Source organism: Toxotes jaculatrix, chromosome 9, assembly GCF_017976425.1.
Source record: "Toxotes jaculatrix isolate fToxJac2 chromosome 9, fToxJac2.pri, whole genome shotgun sequence".
In the NCBI taxonomy this organism is placed as follows: Eukaryota; Metazoa; Chordata; class Actinopteri; family Toxotidae; genus Toxotes; species Toxotes jaculatrix.
In genome coordinates, this window is record NC_054402.1 from 23,724,895 (window position 1) to 23,749,677 (window position 24,783).

General features: G+C 43.1%; 2 protein-coding genes across 3 annotated transcripts in view; one reads left to right on the forward strand and one right to left on the reverse strand.

The window, feature by feature from the left end:
• Nucleotides 1-24,783, reverse strand: part of smtnl (smoothelin, like) — a 47,816-nt gene that overhangs the window by 14,863 nt on the left and 8,170 nt on the right. Inside the window, exons 4-6 of one of the 2 annotated variants that reach the window (XM_041045736.1) lie at nt 17,108-17,207; nt 10,787-10,937; nt 9,490-10,427 (exon numbers count right to left, since the gene is read on the reverse strand). In XM_041045736.1, the coding sequence (XP_040901670.1) occupies nt 9,490-10,164 (675 nt within the window). In that variant the 5' untranslated portion in view covers nt 10,165-10,427; nt 10,787-10,937; nt 17,108-17,207. Of the gene's footprint in view, nt 1-9,489; nt 10,428-10,786; nt 10,938-14,987; nt 15,070-17,107; nt 17,208-24,783 lie in introns of those variants that run through there. The other variant, XM_041045737.1, reaches the window with a different exon arrangement.
• LOC121186782 (WD repeat-containing protein on Y chromosome-like) lies at nt 20,509-23,941 on the forward strand. The gene is made up of 3 exons (XM_041045577.1): nt 20,509-20,719; nt 21,248-23,245; nt 23,811-23,941. Exons 1-3 carry the CDS (start codon nt 20,509-20,511, stop codon nt 23,939-23,941), a joined length of 2,340 nt encoding a protein of 779 aa, XP_040901511.1.

Here is a 24,783-nt window from a genome sequence, read left to right on the forward strand (position 1 = left end):
AAACCGCTCAGCCAGAAGATCTCATCACCCTGAGATTTCGGTTTCACACTTTAAAGGGGGGGAGGCAAGCTTTAGTTCCATTTCGCTTGCACAAGGCTGTGCTTATCAGAACGTTCTGCTTATTCTGCTCTGAAAATTTAATACATTTGTTATTTAGATCTGGTGAAATGTGACTGATAGGTCAGGAGTGTTTACTTTATAATTACGAGTCTACATATGTACTGAATACAATTCATTCACATATTTTTCATGTACAAATATTGTCACAATATCATACATATTTTTCACATTTTTCTTTCCACTGCACATCCTGATAATGCCACTATTTTTCCTTACAGTAGTACACAGTGGGAACACTCAGCTGGCCTTCTGATCATCTCCAGCACTCATCATCTAACCTCTGTGGAGTTTATACGTTGAATTTCATCCTCACAGTGACTGACAGGCAGATAAATTAACTCTAGGTCACGTTCCTACTTCTCAAAGTAGTAGTTGTATCTGGGTCACCCTCCTGTGGTAGGAGACTTAATGTCTGACAAATCCTGAAAACTTCAGGAACCCCTGCTCTCTCTGCCGTGATCCCGCACAGTGTCACCCAATCCTGCCAGTGCCTTCCGGGCATTATTCCAAAACACGGGAACTGAGTGCAGCTAAATGAAATTTGTGAAGTATTCCCAGGGGGGATTGAGCTGATGTAGCTAAAGAGGCAACCTTAAAATCTACTCCTGAAGTTGACTTCCAGTAAGGCTTACTGGTTCCAGAGGGCAGCGAGGGTGAGGAGGGTGAGCTGTCCCACCAGCCAGTCAGTTATTAACCCGTTTCCACAGAGATGATGACGGGAACATGGTCTATTGTCTGGAAGTCATTAAGAGAACCAGGGGTAGCCAGGGAGTGGCCGCATACCTCTGTTAAACCCCCAGCATGTGTACGCACACACACGCACACGCTCTGGCACACACACACACAAAACACACTTTCACTCTCTTCAGCTGGGCTCTGTTGTCAGTCTAATTCTTCTCTTCTGTATCAGTCCAAATCTATTCGAACTTCTCACTAATGGCATGTCTTTGTCAGAATAAGTTTTGCCAAACCAGAATTCAAAATAGCCCTAATAAGTCGTTTACACTGCCAAACCACTCACGCAAATTAGTAACAGGGAGACACACCAACAAACAAGAGCACAGAGACGACGTTGTAAGGATATGTGGCAAAATGATAAATTAATTCAAGACATGTCAGAGTTATGATTCCAAACCCAGTACATATATTTAGCTTTTTTTTGTTGTCTTATATGTGTTTGCATGAGTGTGTGTTTAATCACAAAAGCACACTTGTTTTTCATGCCTTTATTAATAGCCACAAAGGGGGGGAGGGGGGGGGGGCAGTGTTAGTGCCAGGAATCCAGCCTTAAAATGCAGCAGAGCTCTGAGGGGGAAATTTGGGGGAAGGGCAGAGGGGTGAGGAAGGGGCCACAGAGGAAAAGAGGAGTGCATGGATGGGTGGATGGATAGATGGGTTCTGGTAGAATTTGGGCACACAGAGATCAGACGTTGTGCGTCACAGTTATCAGAGACAGTCAGAGCCGGCTCAGCTTGGAGAGTCTCCAAAGACAGCGTGTAAATGTCAAATGTCTTTGTCATGGAGATAAACAACAGTCCACCACAGTCCTTACCCTGCTGTGTAGCCCTGTGTTCAGCTGAGTGTCCACACAGACTCAAACACACTTTCACTCATTCATTCACCTGCAAAAGTGAATGTGATCAGCTGGAGTTAAACGTGAATTTAAGTAACGAAACAAGCAAAAAAAGTTAAACGACTTCTTTCAAAAATGAGAAAAACATGATGTGGCATAGCGTTTCTGTAGAACTGTTACTGTTTGAACGCTTTCCATCTCAAGCGTGTTTGTGCAGGTGTACAGCTCTGCCATTATAACCTGACAGTTTTCACTCTGCTGAAACGGTGCATTCATGCCAGCACTGTTTACTGCCTCCACCACCTCAGCCTCCACTTTACTTGTTATATTTTTGGTATTGTTGATTTAACTGCTGTTCTGAGCCTTAATCATCAGGCGAGAAAGTTCAGCAACAAGTCTGATGCAAAAAACTTAATAATTTACCTAACAACAGCAGCTATGTGTGTGTCTGTGTGTACACCTATGCCCACAGAACAAGAATGTCACTGGATACAGTACAGCATGCACACATTAGTGTTCATACCATTTCCATAGCTTATAGCCAAAAAGGGATCTGTGCATGTGATGTGTGTACCAGCAGCCAGTAATCACACTGTAATTCAGTTTGGACTGGGATCAGTACATCTAAGTGCTGTGAATGTATAATCTATCCATCAGCCTATACTCAGACTGTGACTAAACTAAAACACTGCAGGTTAAATGCTGCAGTGCTCTGCTGCTCGTGTGTATGTGTGCGTGTCCAGATAAGAAACAGATAGCATCAAGGCTGAGTTGTGTAACATTAGGGGGAGATGGAGCCAGTGGGTGTACAGGGAGGGATGGAAGGAGACAGAGTATCTGGAGGAGTGTAACCTGATGGAATTTATACCAACGCGATTCAGAAGATCAGACCATCAAATGTCAAATGGCTGCATTCAGAACTCAGAGACAAAGACATGATTCCACTTTGAATTAATACATCATTACTGTCAAATGAACTTTAATCGCTTGGTATAATTACTGTCAAAATGGGACACGGGTGGAGACAATGGGGAGCTTCTGTCTCTTAGCAGTGGTACTGAGAGTGCAGATGTTCCTCGAAATTAAAAACACATTTCCAATAAATCCTGTTGCTTCCTACAGGAATCTCTTGAAAGTGATTTTGCCTTTCATTGCTGCCACACCACACAGTGTGGTGGCAACTGCAGCACACTGCTGACAGAGGGAATGCCTCAGAATGTACACGCCAATCATATACTCATATTAAATTCCTGCATGTAGCAACCTTTAAGTGAAAAGCCATGTAACATCTTACAGCCTGTCGTCCATATAATAAACATCCATACTCAACTTTTTCATGTCCAGAAATCAGCTCTTGCATAACATGTGGTTCAAGTGCCACACTGGGCCATAAATCAAGCGCACCCAGTCTCTGCGCATTGATAGAAAGCAGTAGATGACCCTCTGACCTGACTGCGCTAATCTGATCTGTTCATCTGCTAATGAACGCACACACACACACACACATACGCACACACACACACGCATGCACACACACATGCATGCACACACACACACACACACACACACACACACACAGAGCACTAGAGGAATGTACTGTGTCTAATGCTCTGCAGTAGGGGAGGCCTGAGTGGTACAGGTGTGGTTTAGGAAGGTATTTGTGGGTACGAAGGAAAATGAAATTGTGGCTTTTCTGAAATAAAATCTGAGCCAGAGAAGGAAAGATGAAGAAATATATCATTCATGTATTTATCAGGTATCTCCCTTTTATTAAAAACTGAATTTGATCCAGTCAACCTCTGACTCATTGTTTTACAGCTGATCAGTATTAGATTTGTTATCTGTGGCTTCAGAAATATTGCACCCCCATAATTTTGAGGAACTCAAAGGAAAACTTTAAAAACAACAAGAAAGAAAAGGAAAAACTGAAGCAGTAGAGGCTGAGTTTTCCTGACTTTTGTTCCCTAGTCTGGGCCAAGCTCCAAACACAGTAGATAAATTTCCCATAATGCAACTCAAAACTGTCTTTTACTGGCCCAGTCTGGTAAATTCGTGACTTTGTTTATGACACCTGTTATCATGTGACCACAATTCCATGCTTTTGTCATGTGATGACAATGGAGCCATCTCCATGACAACTGAGCAAATTCTATCTGCTGATGAAGACAGTGAGATGTGGTTGAAAGTCTTGCTAAAAGCTAGTAAGAGGACCTCGAGCTAAGAAGAAGAGGGGAGGGTCGATTTTGTAATCCTTCCACACTCAATGTACTCCCAATGAAGCACAAGAACCCACACAATGGTCCATTGAAACGGCTGCTTTGGCACCATAATTGGCAACAGCGGTGTTGTCTGCAGACACGTGTGTGTGTGTGCTGGTGTGCGTGAGATGGGAGAATGTGGAGGGGGGACGTGAAGGGGAGAAACAAAGGAGGAAGAGGAGACATTGTTGAGGAGGCTTAGGTCTTTGTCCTAATCCTAATCTTGACTAATTCCTGTTGCCCAGAGCCATTAGAGGACAGAAAAGAGCCGCACAGCTGCCTCTTTACAAACCGCAAAAACCTTCCAGATGGAAACACACACACACACACACACACACACACACACACATGTACACACACAGCTGGGTTTCCATTCAAGTATTTTTATGTGAATTCCGATGTACTGAATCAGAAAAGTGGAACAGAGGCAACAAATTATGATGGAGCTTTGTCAAATATTGCAAAGCCTTAATCATCATCTTAACAAGGCAGAATGAAGAATCTAGAAGTCTATACACACATATACTTCACCTCAGCTGACGAAAAACCACCAGGTCTTGTTCAAAGAGCTGAGGCTGCGTGTGTTCATATATGTACAATTCATACAGATACGTGCTGCAGGTGTGCTTTCAACATGAACGAGATTTTGCTGACATACTGCAGGTGTGTTCTGAAGGTGAGTGTGTGTGTGTGTGTGTCCTCTTGTGACGGCTTGGCAGGTCTCAGTGAAGATGCACAGTAACAGCTGGAGAGCAGGCTGAAGGACAGACCTGCCTATACACATCTCTCTGGCACAGATAACTTCAGCTCGGATTCGAGCCGTTAAGAATGCGTGCAGTGTGTGTGTGTGTGTGTGTGTAACTGTCAGTCAGGCCTGTTTGAACAGCCAACTGTACCTTATGCACTGTATCTGCCTCACACGTCTGTCTCTGACAGATAGGTGAGGATGTGGCAGGAAGCTGCAGTTAGACGTCAAACAGCAGTGTGTGTCGAAATCTGACCACGTGGACAAAAATCTCATGAAGCTAATTACAACGATGAGAGCAGAGAGGCAGCACGCGCACAGTCAGCCTCTGTGCTCGGATACGTTATTTCACAGTACTTTCTGCATCTCATGTTTGATCAGATCTCTGTGTGTGTGTGTGTGTGTGTGTGTGTGTTTGGCTGACAGTGGGGGATCTCCCATATCAGACACACACAAACAAAGGTGCCCTTGTGTTGTTTAGCTATGACCACATGATTTCACAGAAGATAACATTCCTCTGTTGTATCCAACCACATAGCTCGGTAATTACAGATGCAGGAGGAACAGTTATTTGTAATGTGTGTGTCTGTGTGTGTGCTTGTTTGTCACAATTATTTTGATTTTGGAAATACACAGGAAACCTGAGCAGATGTGGTGCTCAGTTTAAAGCAGAGATAACAGGTCCTGTTGTCTGTGACTGCACTGTGTACCATTTAGAAAAACTGGGACATGAATATCTTTCTGATCTCAGTTCAAAACAGTTTTCAAAACTGTGTCATAAATGTGTGCAAGGATATGCACTCTCCGATCGAAATCCTGCAGATACAGGTCAGATTCAGTCAATGTTCACATCAAACATCAGAATGTGATCTCAGTGACTTTGACTGTGGCGTGAATGTTGGTGCCAGATGGGCCGGTTTGATTATCTCTGATCTCCTGAGAGTTTCACACATAACAGTCTGTAGAGTTTAACTCAGGAGCCAAAAACTAAAAGCATCCATTGAAGCAGCAGCTCTGAGGATGGAAACACCTTGTTGATGAGAGAGGTCTGATGGATCTGGATTTCTGCTGAGGCTGCAGATGGTAGGGTCAGAGTTCGGCATCAACAGCATGACTCCATGGACCCAACCTGCCTGGTGTCAACAGTCCAGGCTGGTGGTGGTGGTGGTGGAGTGATGGTGTGGGGTTTTCTTGTTTCACTTTGGGCCTTAATACCAATCATGGTCTGAATGTCACAGTCTGAGTATTGTTCTGACCATGTTCATCCTTTATGGCCACAGTTCATCCAGTATCCTGCCACAGCAGGATAATGCTCCATGTCACAAAGCTAAAGTCGCCTCTAACTGGTTTCATGAACATGACAGTGAGTTCAGTGAACTTCAGTGACCCCCCCAGTCTCCAGACCTGGATCCAGTAGACCACCTTTGGGATGTGGTAGAACAGGAGACTGGCAGCTTGAATGTGCAGCTGATAAATCTGCAGAAATGATGTGATGAATCAGGTCAACATGGAGCAGAGTCTCAGAGGAAGGTTTCCAACATCTTGTTTTGAGAGCAAAGGGAGGCTCTACCCAGTATGAGTATGGTGTTCCCAATAAAAGTGCTCTGTGAGTGTGTGTGTGTGTGTGTGTGTGTGTGTGTGTGTGTATGATGTGTCCCAGCTTTGTGTCAGGTGTGAGTTTATGGGTAAGACAAAAATACAGAGCTTCACCAAGGACCAGCTCTGCTCCAAATAAAAAAAGAGAATCTCAATCCTAACCTCATAAACAGCATGCTTTCCACAGCTTTTACGTGCAAAGCAAAACTGTTTGACACGTGATTTCACGTCTTCGGTTTCACTGTATAATTTTAGTTATACATGTACATATGTATTTGTGGTCGGTTAGCAAAAACTCCTTCTGTTGCATAGGAAGTAATGGGTTTCAAAAAACAGGAACAAGAGTGAGACGGAACTAGAACTATGCTGTTAAATCGGTCTGACTAACACACTGTCTGATATCAGCTTACTGCAGATAAATCAGTATACACGTACGACATAGCAAAGAAACTGAAGTATAGAAATGCCAAACTACATATGAGGTAAGTTAGTTAAGTGTTACCATTATATAGTTTGTCCACTAGAGAGCACTGACAAGTTTATTTATAAGGGGCCAGTGTATTCTAACTGTTTGTCATATGGAGGGATGGCTATGGAAATCCCCTCCAAAATGGAAAGGTATATGGGCGGGTCTGGGTCTGACCATTACTGTAAATTTCCAAAACCGACCATCACACATTAGCACCCATCTCACATCATGACTGGTCAGCTGTGAGAAAGGAGCCAAGGACTGAACTTCCCTCTCCCTTTCTTCACCCTTGGCATAACTATGTACTTTTTATGTGAACAACTGGGTTCAGCTCTATGAACGTCTGCCAGGAGCGACTGCCTGAAAATGTGTATCATTATCTCCACATTGAAACAATATCACCTTTCTATGACGGCCAGCTTTTCAGGCCACATTCAAGTTTGGCCGTTTGGAACAGCTGTAAACACTTCACTGATTTCGTACAAGCTAGCTCTGATTGAGCGAACCCCTGCCCTTACAATTTAAAATGTCCTGCTCTGTATGTGTCTTGAACACACACACACACACACAAAAAAAAAGAATATATAAAAACAAATCTAAGGAAGCCAGTGTCACGATGGTTTATGTTACGGGTTCATGTTGAGAAAATTTACTATTGGATCGCGTCATCTATCTCATTCACATCTGACGGAACAGATATGCTTCAGTTTTAATCAATGCAACTTTCAACACCAGGTGTGAAAAAGTTTACAACTTACACAGACAGCTGTGGCCTGTGTCCTAACCTTTCTTCTAACGGCCTGGTGTCACTACACCTTAGGCTGCACACCATCAGCGTAGACACCGATGGAGGACTGCAACTGCTGCTAACGTGCTGCTTGCATTGTGCAGCCAATGTACACAGAGTGTCATGCACACAGCACACAGGTGGAAAGTGAGAAGTTTCCATAGAACAATGCAAACATGCTTAACAAGTTCTCACAAATGATGCAGAGATTGGTTGAATGTACCTTCAGTCTTGCCATTGCAAGAGTTTTACAACAACACGTCTACTAAATCACAGAGGAATGGAAAGACAAAATAGAAAAAACAAACCTGATTGTCCTCAGCTGGTGTGTACTCTCCCATTTTTTCTAAATATTTAGACAAAGGAAATTCTGACATAAGACAGAATTTCCTTTCTGCTCTGAAAAAGCAATAAATTTCAAGAGGAGGCCAGGAAAAATGCATGATCATCTTCAACTACTCCAAATGATGCAGTGACCACAGGATGGATATAAGCCAGGACAGTCTCTTTTTGGTTCAGAAGCAAGACAAACATAGGGAGACAAGCAAAGGAAGAAAATAAATTCAGCTACACAATGACGTGAACAGGGACCGTTTCTGTACCAGAGGGCATTCTTCCATGAGCAGCTTCCCAAGCTGACAGTAAAAATGTATTCCTGATAATAACTCAGAAACTGACAACACTGACACAGGCCGCCTGTTCACCATTCATGCATTGATGAACTATGACCTAACCCTGATACAGATGCAACATAAAACCAGTTTACACCCTTAGTATTAAGAAAAACGCCAGCTTTCCAGGAACTGAGAAAACTCGCTCGTTTTCAGCTTGACCCATCACTTTTTAAATATATTCAGCAAAGTTTAGAAAGACTTTCACAAGCCCAGTGGTTGGAGTTTCCTCAAAAAACCAGAACCATATAATCACTCAGGTGAAGCTAAGAAAATCCCCCAAACCGGACCCACAAGGTTCGCACGGGCTGACAGCCGTAATGACTAACCAGAGCCTGCATTTCACAACACTGATTTCATATATTTGACTCAGAAAACCACACGACCACACTAACCTCAACTCCCAGGAGCCCGCTCCACTCATGTTACTGTACTTCATAAATCCTTAAGTATCCTGGTGGAGAGCTGTTGTGCAAGCCAGCGCTTTGTATGACACATCCACGCAGCTACAACGCAAACGGTTTCAGTCGAGCTCACATTCTGCCTCCTTTACAACAGAGGCCCTTTCCAAAACTAGAATTTTACATAGCAATTACTGGATTACCTCCTCTGTTATTGTATATTCAATTTCAGCATCCATCTTACAAAGTATCTGCCACTGGATTGTGAAGTGGTGGGTCAGTACATATGTGTCAAGAGCTTCTATGTAATGATTCACTAAAATGCATGAATAAATGGTAATAACAGATATTTCAAGGTGGACGCAGCTTAAAGTAGCGGCTCAATCATTGAAATAGTTAGCTAAAAGTGGGCGTATTGTTCACCTAGAAAGGTAAAGGTAAAGAATCATGGTTGAAACATTAGCTAAACGTAATGAATAAATGATAAGGCTAAACAGATCAACAGCTGACAGAGATAAATAACAGACAAAGGGTTGAAATGTCAAGCTCCAAGCAGCAGTACTATAATGCAAATGTAAATTTGAGTTTGTGTGAAACCAAACCAACTTAAACGCTGGCAGTTCAGCTGTAGGAAAATGACTCTAACCATGTCCTCGTATACATAATCAACAGTATTAATTCATGCTCAGTTTCTGTGCGACTGAACAAACACCTGTTTGGAACATGGCGAGTAGTGGTGATGAAGGAGCGCTCGACTTTGACAGGGGTGCGGAGGTACATCAGAAAAACAAGGTTGGGAACCATTGTTGTAAAAGGACTCTGGATGAAAAGCATCTACCATCTTGTCTCTACCAACATGCAGTACTCACGTTAGTCTTGCTGGACACAGCAAATGTGGCTCGGCTGGAGAAGCGGGCCGTGGAGGGGCTGCTGCTGGACACTGGGCCTGTCACCACGGACGACACTCTAGAGCCAGCAGGTGGACTGCTGGAGCTGGGGGAGGGTGAGAAGGTGGTAGGTGGGGATGCAGGACTTGACTGACTGTTGAGGCTGCTGTAGGTCTGGGCTTGGCTCCCAAGGGTGCAGGGCTGGATGTGGAGGTGAGTCTGAGTGTGAGTGTGAGCCTGACCCTTCCCGTAGACCACCTCTTTTATCTCCTCATGGTTCTCCTGAATGTCATTAAGGAGATTCTTGTGATTCTGACTGTGATTGTGGTTGTTGTTCATATAGGTGCTTCTGTCACACGTCATCCCACTCAGAAGCTCCACCTGTTGGGTAAGGGCCTCCAGCTGACTCCTGAGCTGCCGGTTCTCCTGCTGGAGCTGAGCCACCGCTCGTCCGAGGGGCCCGCTCAGGTTGGCTGTCTCCTCCAGGCGACGCTCCATGCCCAGCTTGAAGGCACTGACATCCATGTGGATCTCCCTGATGGCGTCCCGGAGAGTGTTCTCGTAACGGGCTAGAGCTGCACACACTGTTTCCCCCTCTGGAGAGGAAGATCGGGGGTGACACAGGTCTCCCATTGGAGCGAGGGTGGGGGCTTCCATTGGTACCACTGTTGCCACTGGGGACGGGCCAGACAGCCTCTCAGCGTGTTCGTCTGTAAGTGAGATCCTCTGGACACTGGAGAATGTGTAGCTTCAGTCACTGTGCTGAAGGTTTGGCCGGAGGGGGGGTGGGGACGGACTGACAACGGTTGAGAGGTGAAAGTCTGCAGGAGAGGGGATAAAGGTCTGATCTGCTGGACGTCCCACACTGCTTCTCCTTCCGCAAGCTCTGCTTTTCAGGTAGAGATATCTCACTTTGTCCTCTGAAAGCACAAATGGGACAAAACGTGGCCTTTAGCTTGTGAGCAGCTGTCAAACTGTTAAAAGTCTAAGTCGTAGGTTGTGTCCTGTACAAAAAAGGAGCTGCATTAGAAAAAAAAAAAAACAAAGATAGTAACAATAAAATCAAGTTTTGTACTAAATGATTTCATTTAGAATCTACGCAAAAATCTAAAACATCACAAACCTGCTTCAAACAACTGCTCTGAGCTGAACTGTTCTGTTTTTTAAAGAGTCAGAACAATAGAAAGAAAGCAGACATCTATTTAAGCCAGTTATGTTTCATAACTGCCATAAAACACAGCAGTGAGGTAATCTTCACTCACAGCTGCAGCAAACCTACCTCAGCTTTGCTCTCCAGTGTAGCTCAGTAGAGTTCCCTCAGCGCTGGACAGCTGTGTGAGTATGTGTGTGTGAGAGTGTGTGTGTCAGCTCTGCTCTACGCTGCCGGCTCTCTGGTTTGCTCCAACTCTCAGGTTGATCACTCCTCTCTTCTAAAGGGGGAGGAGGGAGGAGAAAGGGAGGGATAAAGCAGGAGGTTGGTGTTAGTGGTGGAGTGGAGAAACAACATGGAAAGAGTAGTAAATGTGAGGGGAGGGGAAGGAGGGAGGCGGACCGAGCAGCTTTTACATCCTTGCACTGTATAAACTATTAGAAGAAGTCCCCCCCCCCCCCCCCCTTCTCTCTCCTTTTCTGATTCTCTCCCTCCTCCTCTCCTCTCTATCATAGCTCTGTCTGTTCCTGATCAGTCAGTGTAACATCTGGGTTAAACAGTAACAGTGGGTTAAAAGGTGTCGCTCACAGAGACTCAGCCACAGACGCTGCAGTTCCCCTCAGCACCACAGAGCGTCCGTGTCTTTCAGCTTTTACATCCTGCTGTTTGACTGATTGGGTTCAGTGTCACGCTGCCATCAACCTTGTTTGCAGGATGTGTAATTTTGAAACTGAAACTCCATGGGGTTTTAAACCATAAGAGAGAGATAAACGGAAACAGCAATGAATGAAACCAAATAAAAATTCTATATAAATATAAATTAAATTTAAAAAATAAACAAAAATAAAAGGGGGTGGACATCCATAGCACTGGTCAATGAACAAGTTTGTCTACTTGTAGAGCTTCTGCCAGTATTCTGCCCCCTTAACCTAACAGGAAATAAAAAAGTGTACTGTAGTGTACTGAGGCAAACACACATTTGACCCCCCCCCCCCCCCCCACCTCTCTCTCTCTCACTGGCCTCCATCTGTAAATCTTCCCCTCTCTCTTTCATTATCTTTCCGTCCCCTTGCTCTAATGGTATTTTGTTAAGATAAACACTGCAGCAGGTCAGGGGGCAGCATTTCTTGGTGTTGTACCCTGTGTGATGTAGCATTGGATAAAAATATCAGCTGGGATTATCATGTGGAAAACAACCACAGATAAATACAAAACTATATCAGTTTGATACTTAATATACATGTGAACCACAGAGAATACAAGCCCATAGAGGGGGTTAAAGGTTTACCTTCCATTAGATTCATTAACATTTTTCTATTCTGTTCTATTGTCACTGTGTGTTCGATGGTAGACAGACAGAAAGATAACCTGGCTGCTGAGGACCACCACCCTCCCCCTTGTAACTGGACCCCAGCAGAGCAAACATTCCACACTAGATAGCAATTGTGTGCGAGTGTGTGTGTGTGTGTGTGTGCGTGTGTGTGTGTGTGTGTGTGAGAGAGAGTACGACAGACATACCCATTCAAATACTTCAACATTCCACCCTCCTGCTTACTGTCAACAATGTCTGTCTGTGTGTGTGCTGTTAAGGAGTGTGTGTGTGTGAGACAGCAGCAGGGAGAGCTGGGAGATGAGAAGTGGGCTTGTGAGCACCCCTTCAGGGTTTTACGTGAGTCTGCTGGGGTGCAGTGCAAGACACGTGCAGCAACAAACCACTGTAGAGGTCAGAGATCAGAGGTATCAGCTTCATCTGAGGCTCTTAAAAACACACAGCGCTGATGTATATTAGACCCTGTCCACATTCACACAGATAAATCTGTAGATGTACTTTTTCTAACACACTGACACTGCTTTTCATCCTTGAAAGTTGAACTCTTAGGTCTTAAAAACCTTTAACAGGCCTATTACTCCGTAGCAGCAACATAACAAAGCCAACTTCCTGTTACCTCCTAATCTTTTTCAGTAAAGTATATCTGTTAAGTGACAACTTAAAAGATAAACTACAACAGTGATCCTTTAATTCGGGGTGTTATTGCAGCAGCCCAGAAATTACAGCTGCCATTACTTGCAATCAGATCATGATCTAACATAATTCAGTCATCTGCCAACATAAACAGAAAGAACAGTCGAAGAGAACACCTTTATTGTGCGATCGTGACTTTCAAAACATAAATCATGACGGCACAGAGAGTCGGTCTCATGCCTGAATAAGCCTCTGAGCCAACTGTCTGTAACAGTTTCCTATTACTAAAGTAACAAATCACCTCTACACCTGCATTATGTAGTTCACTAAGCCGATTTTATCTCTGTCTGCATGCAAAACAATAAATAAATGACAACATTATTACAGTGCTCACAAGAAGGGCAGAAAAAGATGTGCAGCTAATATCTGTGTATTAAATCTTGTGAAATTCAGACTTGACCCTTGAGCTGTACAAAGTACTGTGGAGACAAACATGCAGCCATGTTTGTCAAGAGTCTCATTTGCATTCTCATGCATTGTAGCCCACCTCTCACCTGAAGACGGTGGTAATGTAATCTTGGTGTTTAAAATCTTCATTAAACTAAATAGTAAGTCAGACACATTTAATGGTTTTCAGTGTAGAGAGCTCAGACACCAGCTTGAACACCAGCACTGACATCAGGTTTCAGTGTTACTCCTGTTTGAAATTCATGTGCACTGAAACCAGACTTCAGACGAATGCAGATGTTGCCCCATGTCTGCCGCATGACTAATCAGAACTGTTTGCTAACACGTTCATCATAACAACTTTATACAGTGATGTGTCAGTGTTGTGTTTACCACTTGTGTCATTACCCCCAATACTTTATCAGCACCTGTGTTTGCTGCACAAAATCCTGATTCCTCGCCATCGTGTGACTCATTATATTATAGTTTTAAAATTGAATTAAGCTTGATTACGGTGAAATGAAACTTTTCTTCATTTTGCTCGGGGCACCCTGAAAGTCCCTGTGGCCCCCATGTGGATCCATAGACCCCCACTTTGAGAACCAGTGCTTTCCAGTAACAGTGAGTCAGCAGGTAATGTGGTATGACCTGCATGAATCAGAGGGGTATGAAATGAAATACTTCAGCTGTCGTCACAACAATAGATCTCTCCCTCCCGCTCTCTGCAAAGCCTCCCACAATCTAAGTTGAGCTTTTTCATTGTTTTGACAATGACCACATATGTTTTACTTCTCTGACTCTGGCTCCCTCTGTGCGGAGCTGAGGTTGTAAACGTCCAGTGCGATCACTGCAGAGGAGAGGTCGCACACTTTGATTTTCTTCTCATCTGGTCTTAAACCAGTGAAACTATTTGTTGATATTGCAGAGACATTTGCAAACACACCTCTTCCTCTGAGCAGGGAGGTTGCCTCAACTGATTAAGTGCGGATTCGGTCACCAAGCAGCCTGGAAGACATTTGGGGTTTGCGATATATAGCACACTTATGGACTAAAATAAATCAAAGCTGTCAGAGTCCAAACATCTGCAAAAAAAAAAAGGAAAGAGCAAGAAGAGGAGAGAGCAATTGTTATTTCCTTACTGATACAGTGGGATTTTTTTTGAATGACCTCAACACAGATTTGAGGTGTCTACACACCACAGAGTCAGACTGTGAGCAGAAAATCGACAATTAAATCCCAAACCCTGAAAGGTATTTAATTGTGTACGGTCTCTAGACAGTTTCTGGAGGTTTGATCTAAAACTTACAGGATCAAACACAGTAAATAATGCTAAGCTATTTTAATTGCCTGTTGCCTGTGCTATTTACTTCCTAGCAACCTGAAATATAAATTTCTGTGATACTCTGACAGTCCCAACGAAACCTGATAGAGAGGTTTTGTTGGCCCATCTCTGACTGTCCAATATTACAACAGCGACACAAAACCGAAAGAACACAAAGGCAACCAGTCCAAACACAGATCTCCGGTTGGGATAACTGTCTTCAGATGCACGAAATGTTGCACAATAACTCAAAACAAGGACAGACAAACACCGGTCGAAAGGATGACACATTCTGATGTAATGAACGTTCTCACACTGCTCTCTCTCTGTGGCTTTAACAGGAAAACATGATGACTGCATGATACGGTTCATAAAATGTTAACATCATGGCAAAAGACATGTGATGTATTCACAGGAAAATTAGATTACTGAACACCTGTATATCTGTTTATGATTCATGATTCATGTTCATTCATTCATCCCGCCCACTGCTTTACAAGGTAGTATGAATGTGATCTGGTTTCTACATTAAAACCGGATAAGAAGCATGCGGTCGGCAGCTGAGGTTTCTGTTGGAGGGTGAGGCAGTGTAAACGTACCTGTGTTGGTACCTGTACGTCAAGGACAGAAGGTTTTGTCGGCAGTTGTGTTGATGAGCAAAAACGTTGCCAACTCTGCGGTGTGCAGGCTAACAGCAAAGTCTGACTGTGTGGCTGCGACAGAAAGACACCCTATGAAAAGTGGGGGCAAATCTAGCAGAGGTGTGTAACAGACACACGTTAATGATCCAGATAGAACTGTAAGTGTAAATATGGGACCAAAAAAATGACACAGTCACTCTGGCACCAGCACAAGGGTTTTAAATGTAAATATATTATGAACACTTTGTACATTTGGAATTGTCATTGAACTGCAACAGGCTGCTTTGGATATAATATTCGATTTTTTAAAATTTACATCAGGAAACATGGAAATGCCGGATGCAAATCCTTATTCAAAGCTGTTTTTTGTGACACCAGCATGGGTCCTGTCCCACTCTGGCTTTTCACAAACGACTCCAGTGGTTTTAACTTCAACACATTTCTGGCTTCAGTTTACAGCTGGCAACATGAAAGGAGAATCGACTGCTGTACTTAAGTGAATAATGGTTGATAGATGGTCATTAAGGAATACGTTGTTTATAATTAAGTTGTTAATTATGGGTTAGTATGGACGTAGTGAAACTGTATAGCTAAAACTGCCAAACTTAACCACACACCTCCTTGGTCTGCTTTAATCTCTCCTCTGTCATCATACACATCCCCCTATGCAGTATATAAGAGGGTTAGAGTACACACACACAGACACACGCACACTTATATCAACACACATGTACAATATCCTCCCTGCGTCAATGTCATTCTCATATCACCAAAATCCAAATTCACACACACTGACTGCTGGTTACAGACTGTAAACATTAACGAGAAGGCTCTGACTTCACCCACAGAGAACAGTGTACGTCACCACCGCATTAAACAGAACACAAATATGTCTGCTCTCCCTCAAACTCCCATAAACACACACACACACACACACACATGTACAGATGTAAACATTGTTTAAATCAGAACTGTATCCCGGTAAACTGCCAAAGTGATTTTTGTCTAAACATGAAAATGAATCAGGCTAAATGGAGGTTAAAATGATACTACTACTGATAATTAACACATACTATGTTATAGTATTTGTTTGCTTCATTCTTAGATCTGGGTTGTTCATTCAGTGATTAGACTGAATACAGCTTTGTGGTCTGTGCATATAGGGAACCTGACCGTGATTCATACATTTCTGGAATTATTTTAATTTGGGGCTTCTGAATGTGCATTCTTCATAACTATGAACTGTAGTTAAATTTATTTCATGTATTACTTAGTATGGTGGCTCCTAACGACAAAGACTTAGAAATGACGCACATAAACACATGAAAGAGGAGGGGGAGAGAGATGCTTGATTGCCAGGTGGCTACAAAATTTCGTCTCAAAGTCTGCTGCCCAGCCAGCAAATTAGCCTCACCTTTTCCTTAGTGTTAAGCATGCTACCTGTGTAAAAGCAGACAACAACTTAATTGCCACATGCATTTGGTCTTATTAAATTTGAATGGGTCCCTGACAGCAAAAATGTCTAAGTGAACCAAACACTGGAAGAAAACCATGACCTGAAAGACGTTACACCCTGGAACTGAGTGAAACAGCTGAGTTTCTGTGGGGATTTATCACTACGAGTTGTTGACCCCTAATGAAGTCATTTTATATTTTTGTATTAAACTTTTACTGATGTGAAGCATCTGAATACTTCCTCCACTGCTTACATGACAGCCTTGGCAGTTGTTCAGGGACACTCAGTATTGTAGGACAGTTGTTCAGTGACTTCCCTCACATTCACCCATACATGCAAATTCAGTGGTAAACCTTCAGCTGCATAACTTCAGTTCAGCCTTTGTGAGGTATGACTCAGCAGGACTTGTGGCCGACAAACAAGCTGAAAACAGCCATGAGGGAATTTTGTTGTGGCTAATTTAGGAATACTGTGAAGATACGTATGAATTGAATGTGTTTCTGTTACATAAGTTTTTGCTGAGTTTTTATTGGCGTTTTGATAGTGCCTTCTGTTGTGGGAACGGCTTTTAGAAACTGATCCCTGAACATTTTCCAGCATTCCAGTATGAGTTGATACTAACCTTAAACATATTTGGGGGTGCTATTCCAACACATTCTTGCTGCACCGTATGAAGTAAACAAATCCACCAAAATAATGAGTCAGTAACATCTGCACCCGACCTGCAAGTAAACACAAACAAACTTAGGGGACATTTTAAGGATTTAGGCTGGGCTTATCTCGAGCAGTCCTCAAACACTCAATGATGCACCAGCACACAGTGTTCAACATTAACACACATCATGACTCAGCAATAAACATTCAGTCGCACTTCAGCTTTCCTTTAAAATGATAGAATTAAGTAATTTTACATTTAATTGATAATATAATTATGCAAACTGCTTTCTCTGCAGGAAATTCATTACATTTTTTAAAAAAAATATTTCACACGACTAAGCAGCTAACTAGCTGTTAGCTAAAGATAACTGCAATACAAAGGGAAACAGCTAGCCTGGCTCTGTCCTACAGTAATGAAATACCACTACCAGCACCTCTAAATTATATAACACTGACTAATTATATAACACATTACATATCCTGCACATAACCCCACATAAAACTTATATTTGTAGTTATTACACTTTAGTTTATGTAGAGATTAAACAAATGAGATATAACATGGTGATTAGTGGGCCAGGGTAGCTGTTTCCCCCTGCCTTTACTCTTTATGGTACATGTTATCTAATCACCTCCTGACTCCAGCTCTGTTCTTTACATAGTTTGAGATTAGTATGGATCTTTTCATTCAACTCTTAGCGAGAAAGTAAACAAGCACATTTCTCAAAAGGTGAGAATATTCCTTTAATTAAAAAAGGAAAGTGCAAGACAATGTTTAAATGCGTTCTTGACAGAATTCTTTGTGAGCATTTGCACGTTATAAAAAGGTAGATTTTTCCATTTATGGCCATTTCTCTCTGCCCTTTCCCAAAGCACCGAGCCAGATCATTCTTCTTTACATCAGTCTTTAACTCACACAAATTCAGGACAGCTTGGCTCTGATATCTCTGCCTGGAAACCAACAGAGAGACGCAATAACATGCAGGAGGTCGTGCCAGGCAGTATGTTGTATGAGTCCTCAGGCTGATTGACTGGCTACCTGCTGGCTTTGATCCCAGTCTGCTGACACAGCTCTGTTCCTGCCTGTCCATGTGTTAACAGACATCACATTTCACCCAAAAACAGACCTGAAAACATCATTCACTTTAACTCGCCTCGCGTCGTCCCCCCCGCCCATGACATCAGAGTTTCCATGGGAACCTGTCAAGTCTAAACGGGACCACAGGGACGGCAGCCAAGTCATGATGTCATTGACAGTTCAAAGTACAACTTTAATTAACTGCACACAAAGCTGAGAGAGGGAGAATGAAAGAGAAAGAAGCGTACTGTTTTTCTGTGCAATTAGCACAAATTAGCTAGAATTGTGTCATGTGGCAGACGCATGGCTAGTAAGGCCACCCAGTATTTGGAACTGAGTGGAACTGAATAAAGAGCAAAATAATGTCAGCACAGAGTCCTTTGTATACATCAAATACAGTTAGCATAACAATTCTGAATGAGGCTATAAAGAGATGAGCATTCACCAAACCAACACTGTCCAACAACTGTACAGGCGTGATGACAGAAACTTGAGATGTGAACTGATCCAGGCAGAGCACCAGGGAGGAGAAGGTGTGTCTGATATAGATTTTGGGAGAGTAAAGGAGAGCAAAGAGATGTGGTGGGAGGATGGGGATTTGAACATATCAGGAGTATCAAGAAATCTTGCAGGGTCACTGATGGAAACCCTTTCATAGTCAACATTTGGTTTATTTTCACATCGTCCATCTTTGGCCTTCAAAAGCACAAAGAAGCCTCTGCTCTCGGCTAACGTGTGTTCCATATTAATCAACCTGCTGTCTCAACTCTGCAGGATTTATTACTTTATTGTTTTAACAAGAAATGTGGATGAAATTACTGAACATGAACTGTGAAGCCTTTCTATCACCACTGTGTGTGGATCACACTGTACATGTGACTGAAGCCAGCAATAAAATGTTTTATGTGTCAAATATTTCCAAGGACCTCGCAGAGGGTTTTTCTTACCATATTGCAAGAGGTCCCTGAGCCACACTTTGAATATTATATGTCAACAAATGTAATAGGTAAGAAGGAAGGAAGGAAGGTGTGAGGCGGGAAGAAATAGGACTTTAACCCGAGGGAGGAGCGAGGGTGTAACTGAGGAAGAGATGGAGAGAGACAAGGGGCCACATTCTGCAAACTCAGGCCAAGCCCCCGTCATGACGGGCTTCAATACTTACAACCCTACAACCTCTGCTGCCCTCCAACAAAAACACACACACACACACACACACACACACACACACGTTGCCTGCATGTACGGCAGTGTTTGGAAGGCTTCACATGTTTGATGGTCTTTTCCACTAAATGTTTTTGATGATTCTTTGACAGCAGAGTTTCTATGCTACTTCATTCATTACCTGTTAATGCTGATGAATATCACAGAGCTAAATTAATGTGATTAGTGTCAGGGCTGAGTAAGTAGTGGAGTGGACACAGGCGCAGAGTCAGAGTTTGTGATAACCAAAAACGGTTTAATCAGTCCAGGTTCGATACATGTGAAATCAGTCCGATAAGGCAGAGGTACAACAGGGAGAAGGCAAACTCGAAATCCAAAAAATCCAGGCAGAGGTCAAACAATCAAAATAGCTAGCTCTACAAGGAAACGCTGGAAAGCTCGGTAGGAACACAAAGAACAAACAAGACAATCTGGCGACGAGTGCAGGGAGGACAGGGACTAAATACATCAGGAGGAGGGGAGACAATTACACACAGGTGAAACACATTAAGGGAGGGAGGGTAATCAGGAGGTGGGAGGAGCACATGAGGAGAGGGAAGTCAAGACACCTGGAATGAGAGGAAAAGCAGTGAACAAACATTACCAAAATAAAACAGGAAACACCACGTTATCAAAATAAAACCGCCATGGCTCACAGAGTGGAACCTGACAATTAGATTTCCAAAACCATGTAAAAAAAATAACAGTACTACTTATTTATTCACCAGTGTTAAACTTTCCATTTCCACCTATGATCTTCAAAAGCATCAACAACAACATGCCACGTGATGTCATGATGTCATCACGTGGCATGTTGTTGATGATGCCTTTGATCCTCAAAGTCATGATGTCATCACGTGCCATGTTGTTGATGATGCCTTGTCATCACGTGGCATGTTGTTGATGATCATCACAGTCACTGGTGTATTCTATTTAAGCAGCAAGAGAAGAGCACAGAGAAGATCTGCCAAAGACCACAGAGACAAAAGACACTAGAGCATCGAGGCATAAAGGAAGACCTGCCAAAGACCACAGAGACAAAAGACACAAGAACATAGAGGCATAAAGGAAGACCTGCAAAGAGCACAATGGATGAGGAAAAGACAGCCCTGTTTAGCAAAGAACAGCTTCCTCTCATTGTGAGAGCATTTGAAGAGGCTGATGCTGATGGATCTGGAGGACTGGACATGGAGGAGTTCTGTGCGGTAATGAAGATGCTTGGCACCTCCATGACCCAAGAAGAGCTTGAGATCCTCCACATGAAGATCGATGCCAACTCTGACACAACTGTGGACATTTGTGAGCTACTGCAGTTCCAAACAGACCAATCTAGGACAACTGCAACTATGCAAAACCAAATCTTTCCCAGACCTGTCACATTTATACCCACAGGTCACCACAAAAACATTGTGCGGATGTTATTCCGTCCTTTCACGGATAACACAGAAGATGATGTTTCACAGATAACAGAAACAGAAAGAACCAGGACTTACCAGAAAGGTCAATACCTTTCCATCAACTCAAGAGGTGTGTTAAGTTTCTGGACTGACAACTTTGCCACCCATTACACCATTCCCTTAGACCAACCAGAGGAGACACTTAGATTTTCACATAAGAAAAAAATGCTTGTAACAGACATGGTGTACATGCCAGAAATAAGAAAAATGGCTATCTCCACAACTGACAGAGAACTGCTGTTCTATAGATGCTGTGAGATCACCAAACTGTTTGGCCTCAGTCATTCTCTGATAGTGGAGGAAAATATTGTGAAAACCATGAACTACTGGTCCAATGGCACAAAAGCAATATTTTCCTTTGGTGATACAGGTGGCTTTCTATACATGTTAGTCTCTTATAATATAAAGACACAAGGGCTCTTCTCCTCAAGGGCATACGAGAAAATCTCTCTGAAGAAATATCCGACTGTGTATGTTTCAAGCCTGCTGGAAAATCCCTCTGAGGACTATCTGTGTGTCAAAATTCACATCTTTAATGACACGTGCAGTCAGATCCAGTTCTTGCCATCACTTGACATGTTTGCCATCTGCGGTACTTCAGGTAGGACGATGGTCCTCACTGGTCTCCCTAAATCACTCAACACCAAAACAAAAATCCCAAAACGAGTGTTTGAGAGTAAGAAAGAGCACGAGTTTTTCACATGTGTTGTATACTCTCCTTCATCTGATCGTCTGCTGACCGGGGGTACAGATGGTGTACTGCGGGTGTGGTCTCCTCACAGAACCACGTCCTGCGAACATGAATTAAAAGGACATGTCAAACCCATCACCCACATCATAGGTAATGAAATTGACGACATATTCATCAGTTTGTCGATGGATATGAATGTGCGTGTATGGACCACGAATGGCTGGATATGTAAACAAAGCTTCCAGGTTGATGGTATGGGACCGAGCCCAATCTCCAGTGTATGTTACAGCGAACATAACAACGAGTTAGTCCTGGCCAACACAAAAATAGGATTATGTCTTGGAAGAGGAACAGACGTTTTTAAAAGCACATTAACATCCCATGGCAAACCCCTGTGCTCTGCACTGCACCACAGCACCTTCCAACAGGTCGTCTCTGTTTGCCAGGATGGTGTGGTGTCAGTGTGGGACACCTTAACAGGAGAGGCCGTCAAGCAGTTTAACATCTCTTCGAATCAGACTTCTGGATCCACTGCCATGTTATTTAATGAATCACAGCGCAAACTAATCACAGTTTCAGAGGATGGGAAAGTGAGACTGTGGAACTTTAACAGTGGAAGAGAGCTTGCCGTTCTTCCTGTGACCGTGCCAAAGGAGGTGACAGCTCTAATCTGTGTAAACAACAGATTATTAATTTCAGGGAAGGACTCCAAGATTATTTTTGACCTGGATATGGAGAGAAATGATCACAGATTTTTCCAGCATGATTATTTAGATGACATTTCATCCATGGATGTGCACGGAGCCAGATTGGTCACTGCCTCCAGCAACGGAAATGTTGTCATCTGGGATATGGACACTGCTATGGTTCTGTACTGGCTTAATGTTAGTGAGAACCCCCGAACACATATGGCATTTAAAAGCGCTCAGGGCCGGACTGGCAGTGTACCTGTTGAGAAGAGGTCAAAATATGGAGTGGACACTGGGAGAAATGCTCTCCATAAAAAATCTACAGCTGTGACAGACACTAGAATGGATGTCAGTCCTCTTATAAAATGTCTGCGGACCAGGGAGATCAAGGTTGACACAGCCACACTGCTGACCTGTGCAGATGGCTACATCCATGCCTGGTCTGTTATCAGCAAGGGAGGGCTGTTAGCAAAGTTCAGGGCTGTGAGTGACGAGGGTGCAGTCATTAACACCATGGCAACAGATGCAAATGAAAAAATACTTCTCACTGGGGACAGCACGGGAAGGATTTGTCTGTGGGACATTCAGAAATTTGGCTTTAAAAAACAGTCAGATGAAGGGCCATTTGAAAACATCAATGGGTGGCGTGTGTCACTTTGCCCACCTCCACTGTTGGACTCTTGGCAAGCTCATCCTACGGCAGTAGTTAGTGTTACATGTGATCCAGCTTGCAAAAACATAGTTACTGCAGGTTTGGACTGCAATGTCCGGCTATGGACAAACACAGGCTATTGCGTAGGTGTCTTCGGGAGAGATAAATGGGCATCGCATGATTTAAAACGCTGCCCACAGGAGAATGCTGACCATAAGCAGGCAGGAAAACCAAGGACTGCAGTGACAAGAAATATACAAGTACCAGTCCTCAAGTTTTCTATACCGTCATCGCCCTCACTACCGCTTCCAAAGATTGAAAAAACCTGTGACGAGAGTCACAGTTTCCCCGTTACATATAAAGCACAGCAAAGAGAGGATCGCTTCTATAACAAATTGCTATCTGAAACACCAGCAAAGCCTGACCCTATCTCCTTCCAAGACTTAAGAAAAAAGATAAAAGAAGAGTGTAAAGAAGGTTATGCGCTGTGTGCAAAGGTAACCAGGGCCCAAAATGAAGCTCACGCACTCGTAAAATCATTCACAGAATGGTATATGGACAAGCAGAGTTCTAAACACACTTCAGAGAGCACACACTTACCACCCATTTCAGATAAAGTGCAGCCCATCAGAGGTGGTACTGCCCCTAAACAAAGAAGTGATCGGACCTCACCTCCACATTTAGAATGGACAAGGACCAAACGTGGAAAACTTGTCCTCAAAGCGACCAGAGACCCGTTTAAAGACAGTGTCCCAACCAAACGTGGGTCTGAGCTGATGTCAGAGCATGTACGCTTACCACCCATCTCTGATAAGGTTCAGCTCACACATCAGACCCAAATCAAGCCACATCCCCCCACCCCCCACAATCCCAACAAACCCCTACCCCCCATTATCCCCAGAACCCCCCACCCCCGACAATCCCCATAACCCCACAATCCCCATAACCCCCCACCATCCCCACAACCCCCAAAATCCCCACAACCCCCCACCTTCCTTCTCCACAGGCCGCACTAACGCCACAAAGAATTGAGATGGGGAAGACACTAGAACACACGGAAACTATTCCTGTGTGTCAGGGCAGCACAGTGGAGCAGTCATTTGCACTGTCACCACACAGCAAGAAATTTCTGTGTGGAGTTTGCATGTTCTCCCTGTGCTTGCGTGGGTTTTTCTCCGGGTGCTCCGGTTTCCTCCCAAAATCCAAAAACATGCATTATTAAAAAATAATTAAAAATTAATTAACAAATTCACCAACAAACCAGTGATACACAATGATTTATTATAAATACTTATATGTGGATGTTAATTCATGCCTAAAATGCTCATGACTCACTGAAAAATATGTAGATGTAGCAGTACATAATGTGAACTTAATGTATAGTGGCTTCAGAAAGCTTTTAGACCCTTTCACTTTTTGCAACCTTGTGCTAAAGTGTAAATGGATAAAAATACTATGTTTAGCACATCAATCTACACTCAATAATCCATAAAAACATAAAGTGAAAGGTTTTAGATTTTTTTTGCATCTTTATTCAAAATTGAAATCTGAAATCTCTCATTTCCAAAGGTATACAGTGCTTTGTAGGACCCTTTTAGCTCTGATTACAGCCTTTGAATGTTCTTGGGTCTGTATTTAGCTTTGAAAAAGAAGAAAATGGGGAAAACAAGTCTAAGAAACTTAAGAAATGCTGAAGAAATGTTTCCTGTGGACAATGAAACCGCAACAGAGCCAGATACTGTACAACCATTTCATTTTTGCACAGCTGCTTGTATTTACTTAGGCCTTTAATATGGCAAATATCCAAACTGATTTTCTTCTGTATACGTTCATTTTGCTGGACGTTGCATTTATAGTCTTTGGATACATACTGA